The 20492-nt window shown below is 35.0% G+C and overlaps 1 protein-coding gene across 1 annotated transcript in view; it reads right to left on the bottom strand.

Moving 5' to 3' along the window:
* Positions 1–20492, bottom strand: part of GFRA1 (GDNF family receptor alpha 1) — a 235896-nt gene that overhangs the window by 72527 nt on the left and 142877 nt on the right. The window contains exon 4 of the mRNA XM_015815824.2: positions 15640–15979. Coding sequence (XP_015671310.1) covers positions 15640–15979 — 340 coding nt within the window. The remainder of the gene's footprint in view (positions 1–15639; positions 15980–20492) is intronic.

Genomic DNA, 20492 nt, shown 5'->3' with positions numbered 1-20492 from the left:
AAAAAAAAAGATCTTGCAAAGTTGGAATTGATTGATTGAACTTTTTAGTCCCACCCAGTCTGCTGTTACCACCATAGCCACGCCCACCCAATGGGCCACACCCACCCGGCACCCGACGATGCATAAGTGGGTTTTAGGTTGCAGTTTGGGCACTCGGTCTCTAAAAGGTTCGCCATCACTGATATAGGGTGAATAATTGAACACTGATTTTAAAATTCAGGACAAGTCAGAAAATATAATGATATATAATAGGAATAGACCATAAGGTAGAATGAGGCTTCTCTCTAATTGCATTCAGATCACCAAAGCTTTAGGGATATGGGAAATCATTAACAAAGTTAGGTAGAAAGTCTTCCTTAGCTTGCACTCAGTAAGCATGAAAGCACCTTTGGGATCCTATCAATCAATCAATCAATCAATCAATCTATAGTATGAGATAAAATTATCCTTGTGGTCTAAGTTGTGAGTCCATAGGTCAGAGTTCCCTCATAAGGCAGCTGAGAAAATGAGTTGTCAGGCTACTTCTAACAGGTGGTAGAGTATTGACTTCGGATTTTATTAAATAAACTAGCTGTACCCGGCCACGCGTTGCTGTGGCTCAGTCTGGTTAAATGGAAAAGAAAGAAAAGAGAAAGCGCATGTTTGTAATATGTTACCTGTCACAGGTATGACATCTATATAATAGTAGGTATATAAAAACATGCACGTATTCAAATGCAACATTGTGTCAAAATTTCAAAGCAATTGGTGAAGAACTTTCGGAGATTTAAGATTTTGAACAAACGAACATTTACATTTTTATTTATATAGATGAATAAATACTAAATAATTAAAAAACAAACAAACAAATAAATGTATTCAACATTCATGCTATGGTTTTTCTCCATCAGAAAGCAATTTTTTCAAAAACAAAAGGTTTGACTATCTAGAAAGAAAGGTCTTTAACTGTCTTAAACCAACAAGTATGTTAATTTGGTTGCTCAGAGAGACAAATATATCAGAACATTTATTTAATAACAAACTTTATGATTTTGAAGATCTTGCCATTTGATCTTTTCTTTTTAAAAAAATTAAATCTAGGATAAAAAGTCTTAACTCTAAATTGAACTCTTTATGTTTTCTTCTATGTAATACAACGTCATGCAGCAGCCTATCAATTGTTCTGCTAGAAACTGCTCACTATATTTGTGAATAACATATATTCATAAAAATTCATTATGTCTACTCTAAGATGAATGTTAAGGTAACTAAGATGTGTTCATACAATTTGATTCTATCCCTAGAAATACATCCCTTTTAATGTTTCCAATTTTAAATTGAACAATTTTAAATTGTTCATTTTGTCTTTGATATATTATATGCTGCCTAGAGTTGCAATGTGCAAGTTGAACAGCCATATAAAATTTTTAAATAAATAAATACATGTTCTGGAATTGTTATTTAAATTCAACTCTCATATGGCCCAAGTAGTATTCACTGGCTGTTTCAATTTTAAACAATGATATATATCACTCTAGCTGTTCTTATCCCAAGTTAGATTGGTTTAAGAACTTTTTAATGAGTTAAAAGCTAGATCTTTCAAAGCTATTCTTTCCAAACATTCTCCCCTACCCAGGCTGATGCATAAAAGAAGGAAGGGAGGAGGGAGGGAGGGAGGGAGGGAGGGGAGGGAAGGAAGGAAGGAAGGAAGGAAGGAAGGAAGGAAGGAAGGAAGGAAGGAAGGAAGGAAGGAAGGAAGGAAGGAAGGAGTGGTAAGCACCTATGCATCCAAGTGGATGAAAGTATTTTGATATCTGAGACTACTTTTAGTCTTTTGTCATACTCTACATATTTCCTATGTACATTGTTGGCACTCTTAGAATCAATTTGTGAGCTCTTTACATTCAGCTAAAAGGAAGTTAATATTTTCTAAGCATGAAATAAATAAAAACTTTATTTAGGATGCAGTTTTATTAAAGTACTTCCAATTGACCTTACTAAAGTAATGCACAACATAATACATAATTTGGGAAGCCATCAACATATCTAGAAATAGTTTTTAAAAGTTCTGATTGATGTAAAAAAATCTGACAAACTGTCTCGACTGAGATGATTTATTTCAAGTTGAAAAATATAATAATTTCTATTATTACACACATGTAAGTAATAAGATATACATATTTTACAACCATAGCTTTTTTAAAAGAAACATTGTACCATCTTCCAATTTTTGAAGAAAACTTGGCAGTAAAATGGATAGCTCTGACAACCATGGAGCTGGTGCTGTCATAATAGCAGCATTCCCAATAGACTATTTTGAAAGCAGAAGCTGACATTTAATTTGCTCAATTAAAAATGGCAGAATGATACTGGATAGGATTATTCACAGACCATTATTGAACAATGAAAAAAAGAAGCCATACTGGAGAGCAACTGGCAACATCATTGGGAAGATGGTCCACTGAGGGGTTTTAGAATGCATGGATGTAAAGGTCTGGAATTTATTTTTTTTTAAAAAAATGGCACATAAACATGAATACAACATACAAAATCACCTCTAAATGTTCAGTGCCTGTAAAATTAGGAAATCAATGCATTATGAAATTTATTTAATGTCACTTGTTTAAAGCCTTAGAGAACTTAGCTTTGCAAAACATAATCATCCATAACCTTCCACTTAAAAATACATAGCAACCCTGCTATTTTAACTCAAACATAAATACGATAAAGCAAATGCAACAGAAATACAGATGTTTAACTTTCTCCTTTACGCAAATATACATCTCATTCTTCTGTTGAAAAACAAAAAATATCATGTCCTATTTTGAGTTGCACTACTTAGATCTTCAATGAACTGTTATAATATATGAAGTCTCACAATCAAATAATAGTATTCTCATTTTCTTTTGTAGCATTACCTCCTCAGAGGCCGCCAAAGCCCAAACCCTCCCAATCCCACTCCCCTCCGTCGCACTCAGAAGCTGCGCTCTTGAGGCATTAATAAAGTGTCTTTTCCAGCAGGAGCTCACACAAAGCAAGGAGCCGGCAGATTCTTGTTGTCAAAGGGGGGGGGCCTTCAGGAACGAAGATGACCAGCCGCTAACCCCGATAGTCAATGTGTGGCATGTTAAACAGCCCCGGCAGTCACAGCAGCAATAGTCAATGATTTTACAGCGACCGTTCGGAAACAAAAGGGGTAGAGAAAACCCCGGCTCCAGGCAGCACTGGGAACACGAACGAAGGTAGTTAGCATTCTGCAATAACAACTCACCCTGTGAGGGCAACTTCCCACAATGTCTTTAACTTGCACAAGTAACAGTAATCAAAGTTCGGGGGGGCGCTAGACCCCAAAGCAATGGTGACTAGCTTCTCCTTCTCTTCTGTCATCGCTCGCAAGTCCAGGTCTCGTCGGCGTCAAACCCCTCCCCCTTCTCTTTATTGTTAAAATCTGTATTTAGCAACCCCAGCAACTCTCTCTCTTCTTTCTCTCTCTCTTGCCTCCACTCAGGATATCCCCACTTGCGAAAGAAAGCAATAAAATTCCACCTTCTCACTCTCTCTCACTCTCTCCTTCCCTCTCCTTCAGAGAGAGGGATCAGCTAAAACCTCAAATCTCTCTCCGACTTCACCTGGTCTCTCCCCGACAACAGCAACAACAACCACCACCCACCACCTTTCTTTCCTCCTTTTTCTTTCCTTCTGCCTGATCCAAGCCCGCCGCGCCCAAAACCAGCGGCAACTGTCCGAGCCTCCCTCTCCCCGGGCAGGCTCCCACAAAGTCTTTCAGCCAGCCCCGCTACACTTTTAACAGAAATTTATCAGTTACACACACATCAGTCAAAATGGGTAACGCTGGACAGCTCCTCAGATTCCTTACATTGCCACAGCTACACAGCTGAACATTATTACTGTTAGTGTTGCATGAAATGCTTGGTTCATCATGTGAATGAACAAAACAAAAGACAAACTCAGAGAAATTCAGTTAGAGAAACTCATAGTACATTTTTTATATCATGTACACCAGGTGTTATCTCAAGAGCTACTAAGACAGGAGTTATCTCCAACCTACATGGGGATATTAAGAATTAGTCTTGGGATGTTACATGGAAAACCTATCCTTCATACAGAAAACAGTAATCTGATTTCCTCTTCTTTAATGTGGATATGAGAATTGCACAAAATAAAGTTAGCCTCCTTGTTCAATATCATGAAGCTACTTTCAGATTACTGTCCTAAAGCAGCCTTATAGGTCACGGTACACTTGCAGTAAATTCTGGATTTCACTTAGCTCTGAATCACAAAGATAATGATCAAAGTGCTCTACAATGAAAGAACAGAATCTAATTAACTGGGGTCTCTTTATCTTGCTTTCGGCTTGCTTCTGTGGCCTTTGTTTAATCGCTTGAGCATGTAAACCAATTAGAGTTTGAAATTAGCTAAACTGTTTATCTCAAGATACACCCAGATACTAACCACTGGTATGAAGGATACTGCTCTTTAGATTGCTGTGTTTCTTTGAAAAGGTAAGGTGCAATGAGCCAGTAATGCCATTTAACATTTTGTATGGCGGTCATTTAACTTATCCAAAACAGTGCCATTGTCTACAAGAAGACTTAATTGGGTTTAAGATAGCTCAACTGAGTTAAAATCAGCAAAGCTATAAGGTTTATGATAAACTTAGAAAATAACTTAAGCTGGCCAAATTACTTTGCGAAGCTGCATTTGCAGAGCGGAATGCTTCTGTTTTGAGCAATTTTGGTTTTAAGAAGTTCTAGATTACGAAGCAAAATGTAAAATTCTCCTAACAGTTTCACAAGAAAACTGTTTTGTCTACTTCCTAAAAGCCTGATGCCAAGCTGTCTGAGAAAATATTACAAGGATTAAAGATGTGAAATTCCTAGGCCTTGTGGCCTTCTTGCCTGTCTTTTCTTTTCATTCTGAAATAACTCCATCGTGTTTGAACAAGCCAAAGCACTTCCATACTCATAAGAGATCCTAAAAGCTGCAATTGACAGATAATTCATAACTATGTGTTAAAATCTTGCAAGTCGATGTTGGTTTTGTGGGAAGGGATACCTCTCATTGCATTGGATGACAACAACCATCAATTTCCCCAGAAAATGGGGAAGAATGGAATAAAAGCTGGGGATACACAGCCTACAAGGATAACTTTTTCTTTTTCTTACTGCACTTTCCTTAATTTATGGAACTACGGTAACAGTTCTTCTTCATGCGCACTGACTAGACTCCACAGTTTATTCAGAAACTGAAAAAAGGACACCGTTACTAAATGTTGACATCCCCTTTTATTTCCTTATAGCAGATATAAAATCCAGTGAAGAACAAATCAGTGAGATCAAATATGGATTCATGAAAGAGAATGTTCTACAAGAAAACCTCTTGGCCTGACTCTACATTCTTGGCACACTGTAAATGCTCCAATAACTTGAAAATGGGAGTCTTTCAAAAAGAGGTAATGAAAGACTTCACACACGAAAGCTCACATTTTCAGTAAGAATCTGTAGGACACAGTTATAGATTTATTCATCAAATGAAATGCGCCTTATGCTGAATACACACACACACGCACGTATGTATGCATGTATGTATGTATGTATGCATATATATGTTTCAAAATGCATGAATCTTAGAGTTGGGGTAATATTCTTTGAGCTACAGTATTAATAATTTATATAGGATTTATAATGTACTAAGATGTCTATCTCTTTGTTTGACCTTACATGTAATGTAGAAGTTCATATTTCCTATTTTGAATGATTGAGGTTTTATGTTTTAGGGAATCCAAGACTGCTTACAAACAATAGATAAATTGTGAATACCCATCACTAATTTATTTTCCCTAGTGTATTCTTTCAATTACAAATCAATCAATCAATCAATCAAGTAAAAGAACTGTGTTTATTGTTGGATCAATCACACATCTGAGGTTAAATCTGAAACCATTGTTCAATCTGCTGGATCAAACAGATTCAATCTGCTGGATCAAACAGGTTCAATATGCAGTTTTCATAAGTTTCTTTGACTTGTGTGTATCCATAAGGTTTTTGTGTACATAGTAAATAAAAGGCAAATTATCTAGAATGTAATCTGAGATGGGGAGGCAATAGGCTTCAGCTGAACCATAGCAAGACTAAATGGCTTTGGATCCATGGAATTTCAAGATCCTGGACTTAATTAACCTAGTTCTGGATGGGGTCGCACTACCAGACACAGACCAAGTGTGCAACTTGCGGATTTTTCGAGACTTGTGACTTTTAGTGCTGTAAGCTACCCATAGTTGCTTTGAAATGAGATGGGTGGCAAATAAATTTAATAAATAAAATAAAAATGTGGGCATTATGTATATATCAGAGTTTTTCTATTATTGGCTCTGAAGGAATTCAGTTGTGTTTCTTTGCCTTCTGCTAATGGTGACTAGATTCGGTGTGTGGGTAGTAAGATTATGAAAGTGGCTTCTAAGACTACCTGTTTTGGTGTGGGGAAAAAAGGTTTCCTATATTTTTATAAAAGCCAGAGAAACTCAGAATATGAAATTCTCCCAGTAAAGATGTAACCGGAAAAGCTTATTGCATGGAAGCTTTAGGAGTACATCAAAGCTTCCACAGAGCTCTGGAATAGAGATATATTGTGTTTTCGATAGCCAGCCAATGTCAATTTGCATCCTTATGGATGAGGATCAATAAACTGTCACAACTAGAAAATTTATGCATTTTCAAAATGATACTGCAACTGATATTTATAAGTACAAATCTACGAGAATACTTCATTTTAGAATGATTTTCCTCCGGGATTTTCATGGCAGACTTTTGAAATTCACACTGTGCACCTGCTTGTACTTTATATTTGCAGGAGACCCATGCCAATAACATCTAGAAAGAACATTTGCATAAGATGACTGAAATAGCATGACAAAATACATCAATTTTTTTTCTTTTAAAAAGCAATATTTAAATTCTGCATTTTGAAAATTATTTCATTATTTTGATTTTGGAAGTGGATTTTTGTTCATTTGTTTCTTTGTAAGGAAGGGAAAGTACCTTATGTGACATTACTATATTCTGATACCTGCAGAGACTATGCAGGACTATGATTATTTCAGTAGAAAAACACATCTGGATTCTGAAACAAGCCAAGAAAAACAATATTTTTGGCTACTTCTAAGTAAATTGCTGCCAAGCTTTTCTTTGACCATTATGTGTACAGCAGCTGTGAAGAACAAAATGGGAATGTGCTTTAATTACATTTTTATTTTTAAGAGATACTGGGTAATTTTCCTGTTCTCTTCAAATGTTTATTACATTACACAATTCCTAGTTGCTGTTGTTTTAAAAAAACTTTTTAGATGTTTAGTTATATGCTTCTGCAGTGATATTCTTTAAACATGGCATCAATGTGGTAAGATAAATATAAATTTGATACATTAAATAACCAACCAATAAAACATTTTCTTCATTCAAAAGCAAGACTTCAGAGAGTAAACAGGCATCTTATACTGTCTAAACACGGGAAGAAACAGTTTCGTACTTTTCAAATCTAGTTTTAACATCGTTTGACCTTAATACAGTAATCAAAAATGTCAAACCACGTTATGAGATTTCAGGATTAAAGGTTCTAATCTGAATTTCTGTGAAACACCTTTTCTGGTTTATACGAACCTCGTGACGTTTTCTTGTCCAGTGGATGGTCTTTCAAGTAATTATCTGAACATTCACATAATCCACCCATTCTTCCTTAAATAAAGGAATACCCCATTTCCATGCATTGTTAACTTGAATGCTGAACTACTAGGAGGGGCAATAATCATTCACTTTAGCATGATTATCTTTCTATAATGAACTTAAGTGATTGCCTATGCACTGATCTGAGAATAAAGGCAGCTCTGAACCAGAGTCTTCTGATTCCAACTAATTTATTGCTTTCTGGTGAATAACATTGGCTGATTTGATAGGCCTGTAGTTTCCTATAAAAGCCTATGTGACCATTTACTCTTCTTACTCCTCTTTTAACAGAAGAGCTGGCAAAAATATTGAAAAATCCAATTTTTAATAAAATGTGTTAGCTGTACATAGTGGTACCAATCTTGCTCTGATTTCTTTTCCATTTTAAGAATAATTATTTCTTAATGGTACTGCATTAATGGTGAAGATGACATTCTGAAGATGGCAGACAAGTACCTGCTGCTTGTTGGGTGTCAGATGGGTAATGGGTAGTCAATTGCCTGGTACTGTTGTGTGACCTGTTATCTGGGTCACAATCAAGGTTGGCTATGACTAAACAGAAGCAACATTAATTTAATTTAAATGTTCAGTTATTATATAGATAATCATTGTTTAACAATGCTAATTGACACCAGAAACTCCATCATTAAGTGGCATGGTTGTAAGTTAAAAATAACTCCCACCATACTTAGCATTGGCAGTTCCAGAAGTCCCATTAAGTGAGAACTCTGTGGGTTGTTCAGAGAAGACCTCGTGTGACCATGACTTCCGACTTCATTCCTTCCATTGACTTTGCTTGTGGGAAGCAGCAGGAAAGGTTACAAATCACGGTCCCATAATTGTGAAGACACTGCAATGTTTTTCAGTATGAGGCCCAGTCATAACTACCGCTCATTCAGCACTGTTGTAAGTTTGAATGACCCAAAGGAGGACCCAAAGAAGAACAGAGACTCTGGTACCTATGCATCTACTTTGTGGACTCTTGGAAGCCTATAAAGGCACTAACAATAAGACCCTCTTCTGAGAAAAAAAAGAACACCAATGGCACTGGATCCAAGCAAATAGCAGAACAAGCAACATTTTAGTTTTGGATGTTCCCATTAGAAGGAGAAAAAACGTGAGAATGCAATGAGGTAGGGGAAAAAAGAATGTGGGGAAAACTGAGCTTGCTCATATGGCAGGAAAATATATGGCAGCTGGACAGGCTTGAGAGAAAAATGAAACCTTTATCTCTTGGCAGAAATAGTGGGCTTCTTGGCTAGAATCTTACCTGATAGCATATTGTGTGCAAGCACAAAACCTAGAGAGGGTGTGCAGAAAATTCAGACTGATGAAAAGAGCTTATGGTGCTGCCCTGCACCATTGCTTTCATCCATTCTGATTAAAGCAGCAAGATCCTGCAGATGCCATAGCAGAAAAGCCATATGTGTGATGCACCAGGACCAGGATGAAGAATCGAGACATAATTAAGGGGCCAGGCCAGTTAAATAGTTGATTCATTTTTTTAACCACAAGATTAACAACAAACTTTATCTCAGAATTTAAAAGAAGAAAGAGAAAGAAACCAGTGTCGTTTTCTTTAATTAAAGACAAAACCGGAATAATGCTAAAAAAAATCATCCTAGATGTGGGAATTATTGAATATTTTGCATCAAATATGTTGTAATGATAGTGTCTTAAATTTTAATCGCTATGTATAACTGAAAAGATATGACAGTGGCTGACTGCAAGCACATGTGCTAAGAAATATAATAAAAAAGGAAAAGAAATGGGGTCATGGGAAGAATAAAATAAAGGAAGATCAGTTAAGTGTGTGCTCAAAGCATTAAGCCCCAAGCTTTTAAGAACTAAGTTGAAACCAAGGTGGATGATCTGAAAAATTGAACATATGCAAAACTTTCAGGGTCATGGCAGAGAAGTCTCACCTCTATGCTTCTGTATATAATGAGATTTTGAGACAAGAGAGCAGCATGTTAAGGAAGACAAAAACAAGAAATATTGCTAACAGTGATAGATTTTTTCATTGTTCATTAGGATTATGGAAAGAAAGGTTTGTGACTGGCATGCTTAATGCATGATGACCTCTTTGCTTGATGTGGAAAGAGAAAGAGAGAGAGAGAGAGAGAGAGAGAGAGAGAGAGAGAGAGAGAGAGAGAGAGAGAGAGAGAGAGAGAGAGAGAGAGAGAGAACTAGTAAATAGGGCATGCATGTCTGTCTGTCTGTCTGTCTGTCTGTCTGTCTATCTATCTATCTATCTATCTATCTATCTATTTTGCATAGCTATCCATATTACCAAAAGAGACTCTGGATGGTACACAACAATCACATCTTACTGCAATTTCAGTATTTGGATGAGACATATGGAGGAACAGTTTAGAAGATTCACACTGCCTCCTCTGCAATGGAGTGAGTTTTAGTATTGCAATGGATGCAAAGCAATCTAATTTATGGAACAAACCAGTACTCTGCATACTTCAGTTATTGTGATAAAAATGTCCCAGATTAAAATCTGAGTAAGAACTTTGGAATCAGTACTCAACTCAAATAGCTGCATTAAAAACATTGAAGGGGAAACTTCACAGAGAAATGGAGTGTCCTATAAAATATAGTTTTTAATACAATAATGCATTGAATATTTTTACATTATATTAATACCGAGCTGTGTGAACTAGAGTGGCCAAGATTACTATAGAAAAACAAGGATGTGCATAAACTTTGTAGATATTAGTGTAAAAGCCATTGTATAATTATCCCTAGGTATCTACTGAAACTCAGGGAAGACTGAGTTCATTTGGTACTCAATATCAAAGATAGTACATAGTGAATAAATGTGAGGCCTTAAGAGGCATAAACTCTTCTACATAATGACAATAAATAACATCTGGCCAAAAACTAACATAGTACTACTAACAATGTCCTAACTCAAAGTGAAATAAAGAAATCAACAAGAGGAATCAAGTATAACTGTGGCACTACTTTGTCCCAGCACACAGAGTAGATTCACATATAATCAATCATAAGGGGCATTCCTAAATGCAATAAGCTAAGCCAAACAAGAGAATGTAAGCAAATGGAATATCCAGGACTATTATATAGTTTAACATTTTTAAATATTAAGAGCAAAACTGATGAAAAACTAAAAAGAAATGTCATTTAGATTACTAAATTTCTTGTATTTTTTACTCAACGATTGTAAAATTTCAGCTAATTGGCGCTATATTTCAAAGAATATATCATTTTTGGGGAGCGAGATCATGCTTCCAGTTCTCATTGGTAGATACCAATATTTATTTGGGATATTATGACAAAGGAATAACAGAACGTAAGGACTATTCAACTACCATGCTTTTCGTTCTGGCAGTAATTCCTGTGTGACTCACATATTTAAAACATAGTCTTTTACAGTGTGTGTCTGTATGATCTCAAAGGAAAAAGTGTCAGTGAAAGGCTAAAGGAAGATAAGCTAGGAGACTCAAACGTACAGTCGTAAAAATCAGGTAAAAGAGAATTACCTGTGACCTTCGTGTCTCTCTCTCTCGGACACCTTCTTGAGACCCTAAAGTCGTTACCTGAAATATATAAGGTTCACATTTAACAAGATAAATAACAAAATTATACACTTCGTGGATATGTCTATTACTAGGAAGGATTTCCACCCCCTAGGGTCTTCAATCCATACATGCTCTTCAGTTGATTTATTTCCTTCAATTAGAAAACAAAATTAAACACAACTCTCAATGTCCAAAAGAAGTGCCTAGAGGCCATTGGATATAATTATTTTCATTTAGCCCCTGCAATGTCTTAACAGACTTAGCATTTTTAGATCACAGCACTGGGACACTGGAATCATTTTCCCAACCTTTCTGAGGAGGAGGGAAAAGGCAGCAAAGGTAGTTAATGAATATGGATAAATTTGAGCAGAGCAAATGAAGAAAAACAAGGTCACCAAAAGTTATGCTGAAAAGCATCAAGCTCTTCTCGCCATCAATTATCATTGCGAGAAGCCATTACACTGAATATTCTGTGGAGTCCTTCATGTTCTCTGAGTTTTGTTTTTTGCTTCATTACCCAACTAGCTAACAGATCAGTGCAAGTTTATTTGTTTCTTTCCTTTTTGCTTCCTTCTCCTTATTTGTCATGTCTTTTACATTTACATATTTATTTGTTAGTAGCTTGTGGCTGAAAAGCAAAGGCAATAGTATTTAAATAATAAATTAAAGAATCAAAAAGAATTATCTAAACAAGCGGGCCTATAAAGGGGATCTGGCTATTAACACAAAGCCTATTATCTTAAAAGTCTCTTTATCTGATGCAAGTAATGAAACTTTTCATAACTTGTTCTAAGCCTCCTCCCATTATATTCCAAACAAAACCCCCAATATATAAAGTGAGATAGTAAATCATCATATTTCCTATCATTAATGAAACATACATAAAATGAGGATTTCCTACATGCACGACTAATAGGGAGAATCCAATCAGGTCTCACCTGATTGGTGGCCTTTCTTTCTTTCCAGTTTTCTTTTTTCCTGACATTTCTTCTAAAAAAACCAAAAGTAATATGTAAAATCACCAATCTTTTGTGATTTTATTTATTTAATTTATTTATTAATTTTTTATGCCACCCATCTCTCCTATAAGGCAACTGTACACTGCTCTCATTTATTGTAACAGGTCATGCATGTGAAAATTTCATGTCATGTGTGCTTTCAACCTAGAGCATTGAATAAAAGATAAATGTAAACCAAAAGAATGTCAAAGAGGATTTTGGTTAAAAAAAAAAAAAAAGCACCAGGAGAAAATACAAATAAGTCCTCAGCTTACGACTACAATTGAGCCCAAAACCTATGTCGCTAAGTCAATTTTCCCCCATTTTACAACTTTTCTTGCCATAGTTGTTAAATGAATCATTGCAGTTGTTAAATTAGTAACCTGGTTATTATGTGAATCTGTCTTCCCCATTGACTTTGCCTGTCAGATGGTCAGAAAAGGGGATCACTATCATAAATATGAACTAATTGCCAAGCATCCGAATTTTGATCATTGTGACCACGAGGATGCTGCAACAGTCATAAGTGTGAAAAACGGTCATAAGTCAGTTTTTTCAGTGCTGTTGTAACTTTGAACAGTTACTAAATGAACTGTTGTAAGTCGAGAACTACCTGTATAATGCTTTTAAGCTGAGTGTGTTTGTGAGTGTTTCAAAATGACAAGGAAAAGAACCCATCTTTATATTCAAGTCCAGCTAGTTCCAGTTTCAAATGTAGTATATTCAGTGGAGTAAATCCAGCAAATTTATATTCATGCGATGTTGAAATGGGCAAGCAATGTTCACAGGCTTGCTAAATTGTCTACCTTGATTTTTTTCCCCTAGTCATCAGCGTTCTGGAAAAGCTTTTAGAAACCACATAATAAATTGTCTCTGCGTCATTAAACGAGACTGATGGAATTTTCTCTGCTTATAAGGCCAAGATTGTTTCCAGTGTCAATAAGCAGCACTGATTATCAGTTTTTCAAAATAAGAGAAGACATAATATGATTGAAAATTGGTGATATTATATTCCTATCAATAAAATAATGAAATATGATTAAAAATAAACACTGCACTGAAGCTCTTCATATCAGAGTAGATAGATAGGAAATGGCATAAGCTGAGAAAATGACCTATAGGCTAAGAGCTGTGCAGTGCATAAACAAAATAATGTTGCCTCTACAGTATATTCACATATCATTTTTTCCATATTTCTGAAAACTAATACTCTCCATATTTCTAATATAGCCAATATTCAAGTTAGCAAAGCGTTTTCACATGTGTTTCGGCTCCAGGGACACTGAAAAACTCAACTATGGCACTACAAGGTACTTAGCTTCATTGCAAAATACTGTTTTTGGAAAGTATCTTGATGTACAGGTTTAATTTTGATTATTATAGAAAGCAGGAAATAAAAATGGAAAGGACAGGAAAAAGTAATGATTCTAATGGTTTCAAACCATTCATCAGACAGAATAATCCAATTTACCAATAAAATTAGAGAATAACAAACACAGTAATTGCCAAAATTCAACAAAGGCACTCAAAGGCACAAAAATAACAAACAAGACATAGTAAAAAAAAAACACTTTGATTTGCTAATTCTCTAACCATTAAGAGTAGAACTTAACAGTCTATGTCCAAAAGCGTCTCACTGCAAAATATAAGTCAGCATTACAATTCCAGTAATCAGCCGTCTGATATAACCTGTTTTGCACATGCAAATCATTATTTAATATTACAGCAAACAAGTGATGAAAAAACAAAGGTGACCTAGCTGTGAAACAATTACCTGAACAGCCAGACTGTTTTATTGCTTGTAAAACCTACAAGCAGAAGTTACAATGGAAAGAGAACTGTAATAGGTAATCTGCACAAAAATCCATTTTCATATTCCTGCTGCTTTCAAAAAATAGCAATAACATTTTTTTTTTGACCAAGGAGCTGGAAAGTGCAATGATGAGAATGCAAAGTCAAGAAAGACGAGGGAAAGTGAGAAAATGAAATAGCATTTAGAAAGTTGGATGCCTAAACGAATGAAGATAGCAGGTGGAGTAATGATGGCACTTAAAAAAATATATGCTGCAGTTTCAGAGAGGAGGCAATCTTGGTTAACCATTTGATTTTCTATTTTTCAACAATCAGAGAATGTACCAGTATTCTAGTTGTCAGTTTCATGAAAATAGCTACACAGTTAGGAAGCATATAGTTGGAAATATTATTTCAGAGCTGTACTAATCAGAATAACTATACATAAAAGAAACCCAGACTCTTCAAATGATTTAAATAATAAATGTGTGAAAAGCAGGGATAATGGCCATTATCTCACCAGTGATTTAAAAAAGTCTTTACATCATAATAGGACTATAGTTGTGTTATGACCTTTTTTGATTATACTGAATTAATGGTGAGTGCTTGGCAGTATAAATCACTAATGAGGAAATGGCCTCTTTATTAGAAGAAAGACCAAAAAACATTCACTAAAGTTTATTTATTTATCATATTTATTTAATGCTTCAACTTGATTCTATGTAATTGAAGTTGGTATGTTCCCAAAGTAGTTTTTTTTAAACAAACAAACAAAACTGATGTCATACTTGTTGATGTTCTAACTTGTTGATGTTTTGATGAAACATCCAAACTTGAGTAGTCTTAAATAAATAAAAAGCCTGCATACTGCAAAATAAAAATTAAATAGAAAATGGAATTTTGCATTTACAGTTCCAGTCTGGGTTTTAAAGAAGATTGTGAGTATATTATTGGATGATCTATAATTGGACTGATCCCATCGCTTGTTGTTGTTGTTTTTAAATAGTATTTCACCAGTCTGCTACAATACCAAAATTTCCTTGATGTTTTTTTAAAAAAAGTTTGCTTCACTGATAATGAGTCATGTGTATCATCTCTTGGAAATTGTCTTTTTTACCATTTCTGTCTATTCAATACCTTCCCTCTTCTTGCTTTAAATATCAGAAGCCACACCAAACTATGAACCAATCACAATTTGTTTAGGGAAACTAATTACACTTATACAAGCTACTACATTATTATTTTTTCATTTTATCAAATATTTCTTAATTAAAAATTGTTAATTCAGCTGCCAAGAACAGCGAGAATGGTAGAATTATTGAGAAGGGATAGACTGCTTCATTTTCTTTCTTGCTATAGGTACTGTACATATGGGTGTGTATACAAACACATGCACAGTTTCCAGGGATAATAGATATTTCAGTGATATGCAACTAGCTGTTTTATTATTCTGTTACAGATTACAAGTTTTCTTTCCTGATTGCCCTGTTCCCTGATGAAAATACTGTTCCCTAGCTCGGGCAATTTCAGCAGTTCTTTGCACCACCTCATTAATCACCCAAGTGTCATGTGTTATCTTACCTGCAGATGTAATTCGTCTTGCAAGTATCTTGTAAATTCAGGCAGTTTGGTTTCTCCCTGTCCTCATAAGAACATGCAGGAACAATAGTCTGTCGTCTTCTTTCTGTACATGCAGTATCTCGGCAGGAACAGAAGAGCATTCCATAACTATGCTTGGGGGGAACTTTGTCAAAAAACTGCCTTAGGGCCTTGTGACACTTCCGCTTATTGCAGATTTCATTAGACACGCTGTAGGTACAGGGCGTTATGTACGCCGATCGATATTTCTTGCAGGTATCATTCAGGTTACAGGCTTTTGCAGCATCCAGACAGTTGTTCCCTTTCGAAATGACAGGCTCCGCTGCATTTACAAAAAGAAAAAAGGAGAGGAAAAGATTATTGCAGCAAGTTGAAACTTAAGTTGGGAAATTCATGATTATTGCAGAAAATCTAAGGCAGAAAGTAGCCTCTGAGAGAAAATATATAAATGCCTAGTGCTTTTAAATTCATATACCACCCATCTCGCAGTTTGGGGAAACTGCAATCATAGTTTTGATGCTCAAGCCACAAAGATTAACTTGGAATGTAGATTAAGGGTGCCACAGAACATAGAAATATATCTTGGCTCAGAACTGCCTACCTAAACATGCCCCAAAATGTTTGAAGCCAAATTAAATAGGCTATTTATATGACTTCGTTCACATTAGGATTTCCTGTTCAGAATTAGAAGGCATGCTGAGTTCATGAATAACTTCATACTACAAGCCTAGATGTGAACCTAGTTCAAGAATTATTTGATTCAGTCACAGTTTTTTTGAGGACCAATCTCTAAATCTCAGCCAAAAAAAACCCCCAAACCTTTAATTGGCAAAAGATAGTTGTAGCATCCTAGTAGATTTTAACATCACCACAGTCATAATTATACATTAAATCACAAGTTTATTTTGTCTACAACAGGGTGTGAGGAAATGCAAACTAAATCCAAGTATAATTTCCATATAATTTGCAGGGCATATAATTATGCAATATAGGCATGGTAGACATTAATTACTATACGATTACAGAGTAATTATATGCCTATTTGTTTCTAGAAGGCAAATGTTATGCAAAATGCCTTAAACTATGCTGCCTGCAATAAGCAGTTACCAAGATTCTGAGCTGTTACATGTCAAAACATAGATTTATCTTGGTATATTCTAATATTGCTAGCAGTCTTAACATGTTGCCTGCAGTTAAGAATGAAACAGGGGAGTAGCGCCTCATCTGAGACTCAGATTTTTATCATCTTGCCACTTTACCCTCAGCCACAAGGATGCATAAGTCTCTCAAAAAGCAAAGCTTCAAAAACATAATAGAACATAAGTCTGTCATGCTGGTCTTTCCCAGTTGCATTAATCAAGAACCAGGGTCTATTTTGATCTCTTTACAGGTAGGCCTTGACTTATGATCACAATGGAGCCCAAAATTTATGTTGCTAAATGAGACATTGGATAAGTGAGTTTTGCCCATTTCACAACTTTACTTGCCACATTAGTTAAGCGAATCGCTGCAGTTATTCAGTTAGTAACACAGTTGTTAAATGAATTTGGCTTCCCCATTGACTTTGCTTGTCAGAAGGTTGCAAACGGTGATCACGTGACCCCGGGACAAATGACATGTGACCATGGAGATGCTTTTAAGTGCTGTTGTAACTTTGGTCACTAAACAACTTGCCTGTATTTTTAACGCATATTTGTTAAAGTTTATATTTTTTTAAAATAGCCAAGAAAAAGTAGTCACAATCAGGCATTATTGCTTGAACTTCAGGAAAGAGATGTGCATGCTTTGGTGTACACTGAATGAATACTTGCATATTGTCCAAATAAATCTTTTTTGCAGTAGAGAAACTTAAATAGGACTCAAAGTGAGGAAGCTGAGCATGAAAACAGAATGTACGGGGGAAATGGGGGAATCACCTCTACAGGTGCAAGCAATAATAAAATCCAATGAGGCTATTAACAAATAAAAGGAAATATTATTTGGTAAACATAATATGTATGTAGTAGCATTTTCACTGACACAAATTCACGGATTTGTTTAGTAATAAAATACAATGGAAAACATAAGGATTGCCATGCCACATATAAGCCTACAGTAAAAGCAGATATTAAATATTTTTTGATATTCTATGTCTGCCAAGAAACATGATGATATTAAAAAGAGCATATGTCCTTTTTGAACATGTTCTTTATGCATCAGCAAGCACCATTAATAGAAGTAATTTAGACTTAGGTTCTAAATTAATGTAATAATCCAAGATATCTGACATCTAGCATCTGAATCATGATAAATATTCAGATTCCTATCAGGTCCCTGAAATGGTCTCCTTCTACCAATACTGAACTATTTTTTGTGCCTTGTAGGTATGACATTTAAATTATATGTTGTGTTTAAAGTTGACCTAGAACCAAACAAATTAATTATTTGCTCCAAAAAATATTTGTCATGCATTTTTCTAAACTTATTTGTTTGCTTGCAGATGTTTAATTACTAGATAACAAATTTTTGTAACTGGTTTGTAATTTTTTTGTAATTACAAATTACAAAAAATTGTGATATATCACATTTTAATTATGAAATACATCTTTCTACTTGGCTAAATAATAAAAACGGTTTGCAAAATTGCCCATGTTAATGCTTTCTTGGCTAAAATATATAACATTACTATAATATTACTACAATGATCTGTACATTCGATTCCCTTGTCAAACTAGTTTAACCAATATATTGCTTATAACTATTTTTAGGTTTTAATCCCTTAATTTTTTTATAAATAAATGAAAGTAACCATCATACTTAATACTTGTTCTTTGTCCTATTTTTATCATAACAACAACCCTGTACATTTTTTTATGTTCAGAAAACTCAAAAGACTCATTTTCTGATAAACTTAACAACTGGATCTTCTCCTGATTCTTCTGAATCTGATTCTGAATCAATACTAAACTTCAATTAATAAAGCTAATGTGTACATTCCCCTGAGTATTTCTTGGTGCATTATAACATATAAATTGGAAATGAGGCTAGCAGCCATGAAGTTGGGCTACTGGAGACTAATTTTTAACAAATCAAGAGGTCAAAATTCACTTCCTTACTGTACCCGATGAACGTGGTGACTCGATTGTGACTAAGAAGGTACCTTAATCTTACGAGGTTGATTTCTAAAAGGTAACACTTTAACTTAGTCCTTACCTTTTAGAAACAAGAAAGTTACAGAAACCGAAGGTGTTGATTCGAGTTTGACTCACTACTTCCGTAAACATTAGGTTGACTAGGATTTCCATCACCGATATAAAAGTTATATTTTTAAAGAAACAATGAAGTCGTTTGTTAAAGACAACTACAACAAATTAACTGGCTGAAATCTAGTATGTGGAGGCAGTGCCAGTCCTTTTATCAGTTATTTTCATTCCAGAACAGTAAGTTCCAGTGCAACAACAACTGTAGCTCAAACAGTGACTATAGAAATAAACTGTCAGTCTTATCAGGTAGATCAGACAGGACAGATAAGCTTCTTCTAATTCATTGTAAAGCTACATTAGCAGAATCTTAGAAGTCTGAATTTACAATTCTCCGCCATGACGTTTAAAGCCCAAGTTCTTGCTCCTGGCACTCTTGCTCAACCCATTTTATAGCCGTGGCATTCTTATCTGAATGATCTCTATGCAGCATCTCTTTGCCCAAGACCATTTCCACATTCCATTAAATGTATGGGTATGTTGCTTATTTGTTTTTTATTATTGTTGTTTCTCTTATCATTTTCTACCCCCATCCTGATTGCACAATTATCACTAGGAAGTATTAACATTCTTGTGGATTGTCCTATGAAGGAAAGTAGCCTGGCAAACGTCTTTCAAATATCTAGCATAATCTACAGCATACACTTGCTGTTTTCACCTAATGTTTAAATCAGAATGTCTTTATACTGTATGGGGAAATTAACATCACATCTGGCATCTTAGAAAAATATGTCTTTAAATGAATTGCAAGTATATGAACCAGAAAAATATTACTCCATGCATTGTAATCCCTTTAGAAAATCTATATGTGATCTGCAAATTTATGATTAGCCGCAACTGAAATTGTACAAAACATTAAAGTAGTTAATGTTCAGAACAATCACATCCCTTAATTTTTAGAAGTGTGTCCAGATGCAAGTCCCATTAACTTTAGTTTGGAACATGCCTAGACAATACTTTGAGGACATTTCTGACAGTTATCAGGTGATTTATACTTTATTTCCTTCAAAAATGATATAAATTTTTCAGTGAAGCAGATGTTCACACTCAATGTTTATGAAAATCCATGTATCTTCCCCAGTTACACCTGTTATTTTGACTGCACATAAAATCATTTGAGCATATTCGGATTAGAAAGTTAATTGGTTAATTAGCAGATTTAGGACCAGTACATGATTGTTTCCTTTGGTTCCATGTACACATAACACAAGAGTAGTTAATCCTTAAGAAAACAGATATAACTTATCCAAAGTTGAGCACTTTAAACCCTAGTGATTTCAAATGCAAAGTTCAACATGACACTAAATCTCTTTTCATAAGACAACAAAAATGGCATATCAAAATATTTCTTTTTGTAGGATCATGCTTATAATATAGAAGAACATTCCCAACTTGGTACTGCTTAGATATGGTAGGCTATAATTCCCAGAGTTTTTAGCTTTAGGCTTGTAATTTCAGAAGCTGCAGCCCCAACATAGCTAGAAAATGCTACTTTATAGAACCATAATGTCAGGATTTTCTACCTTTGCTTTATTTGTTCTATTTGCTGATGGTAGCTGATTTTTCTTCAAAAGCATGGATAAAATCTTCCATTCT

This window comes from Protobothrops mucrosquamatus, unplaced genomic scaffold (genome assembly GCF_001527695.2).
Source record: "Protobothrops mucrosquamatus isolate PMUCROS unplaced genomic scaffold, P.Mucros_1.0 scaffold378, whole genome shotgun sequence".
Lineage (NCBI taxonomy): Eukaryota > Metazoa > Chordata > Lepidosauria > Squamata > Viperidae > Protobothrops > Protobothrops mucrosquamatus.
The sequence above is the reverse complement of the archived record's forward strand: the minus strand, read 5'-3'. Positions and strand labels throughout refer to the sequence as shown.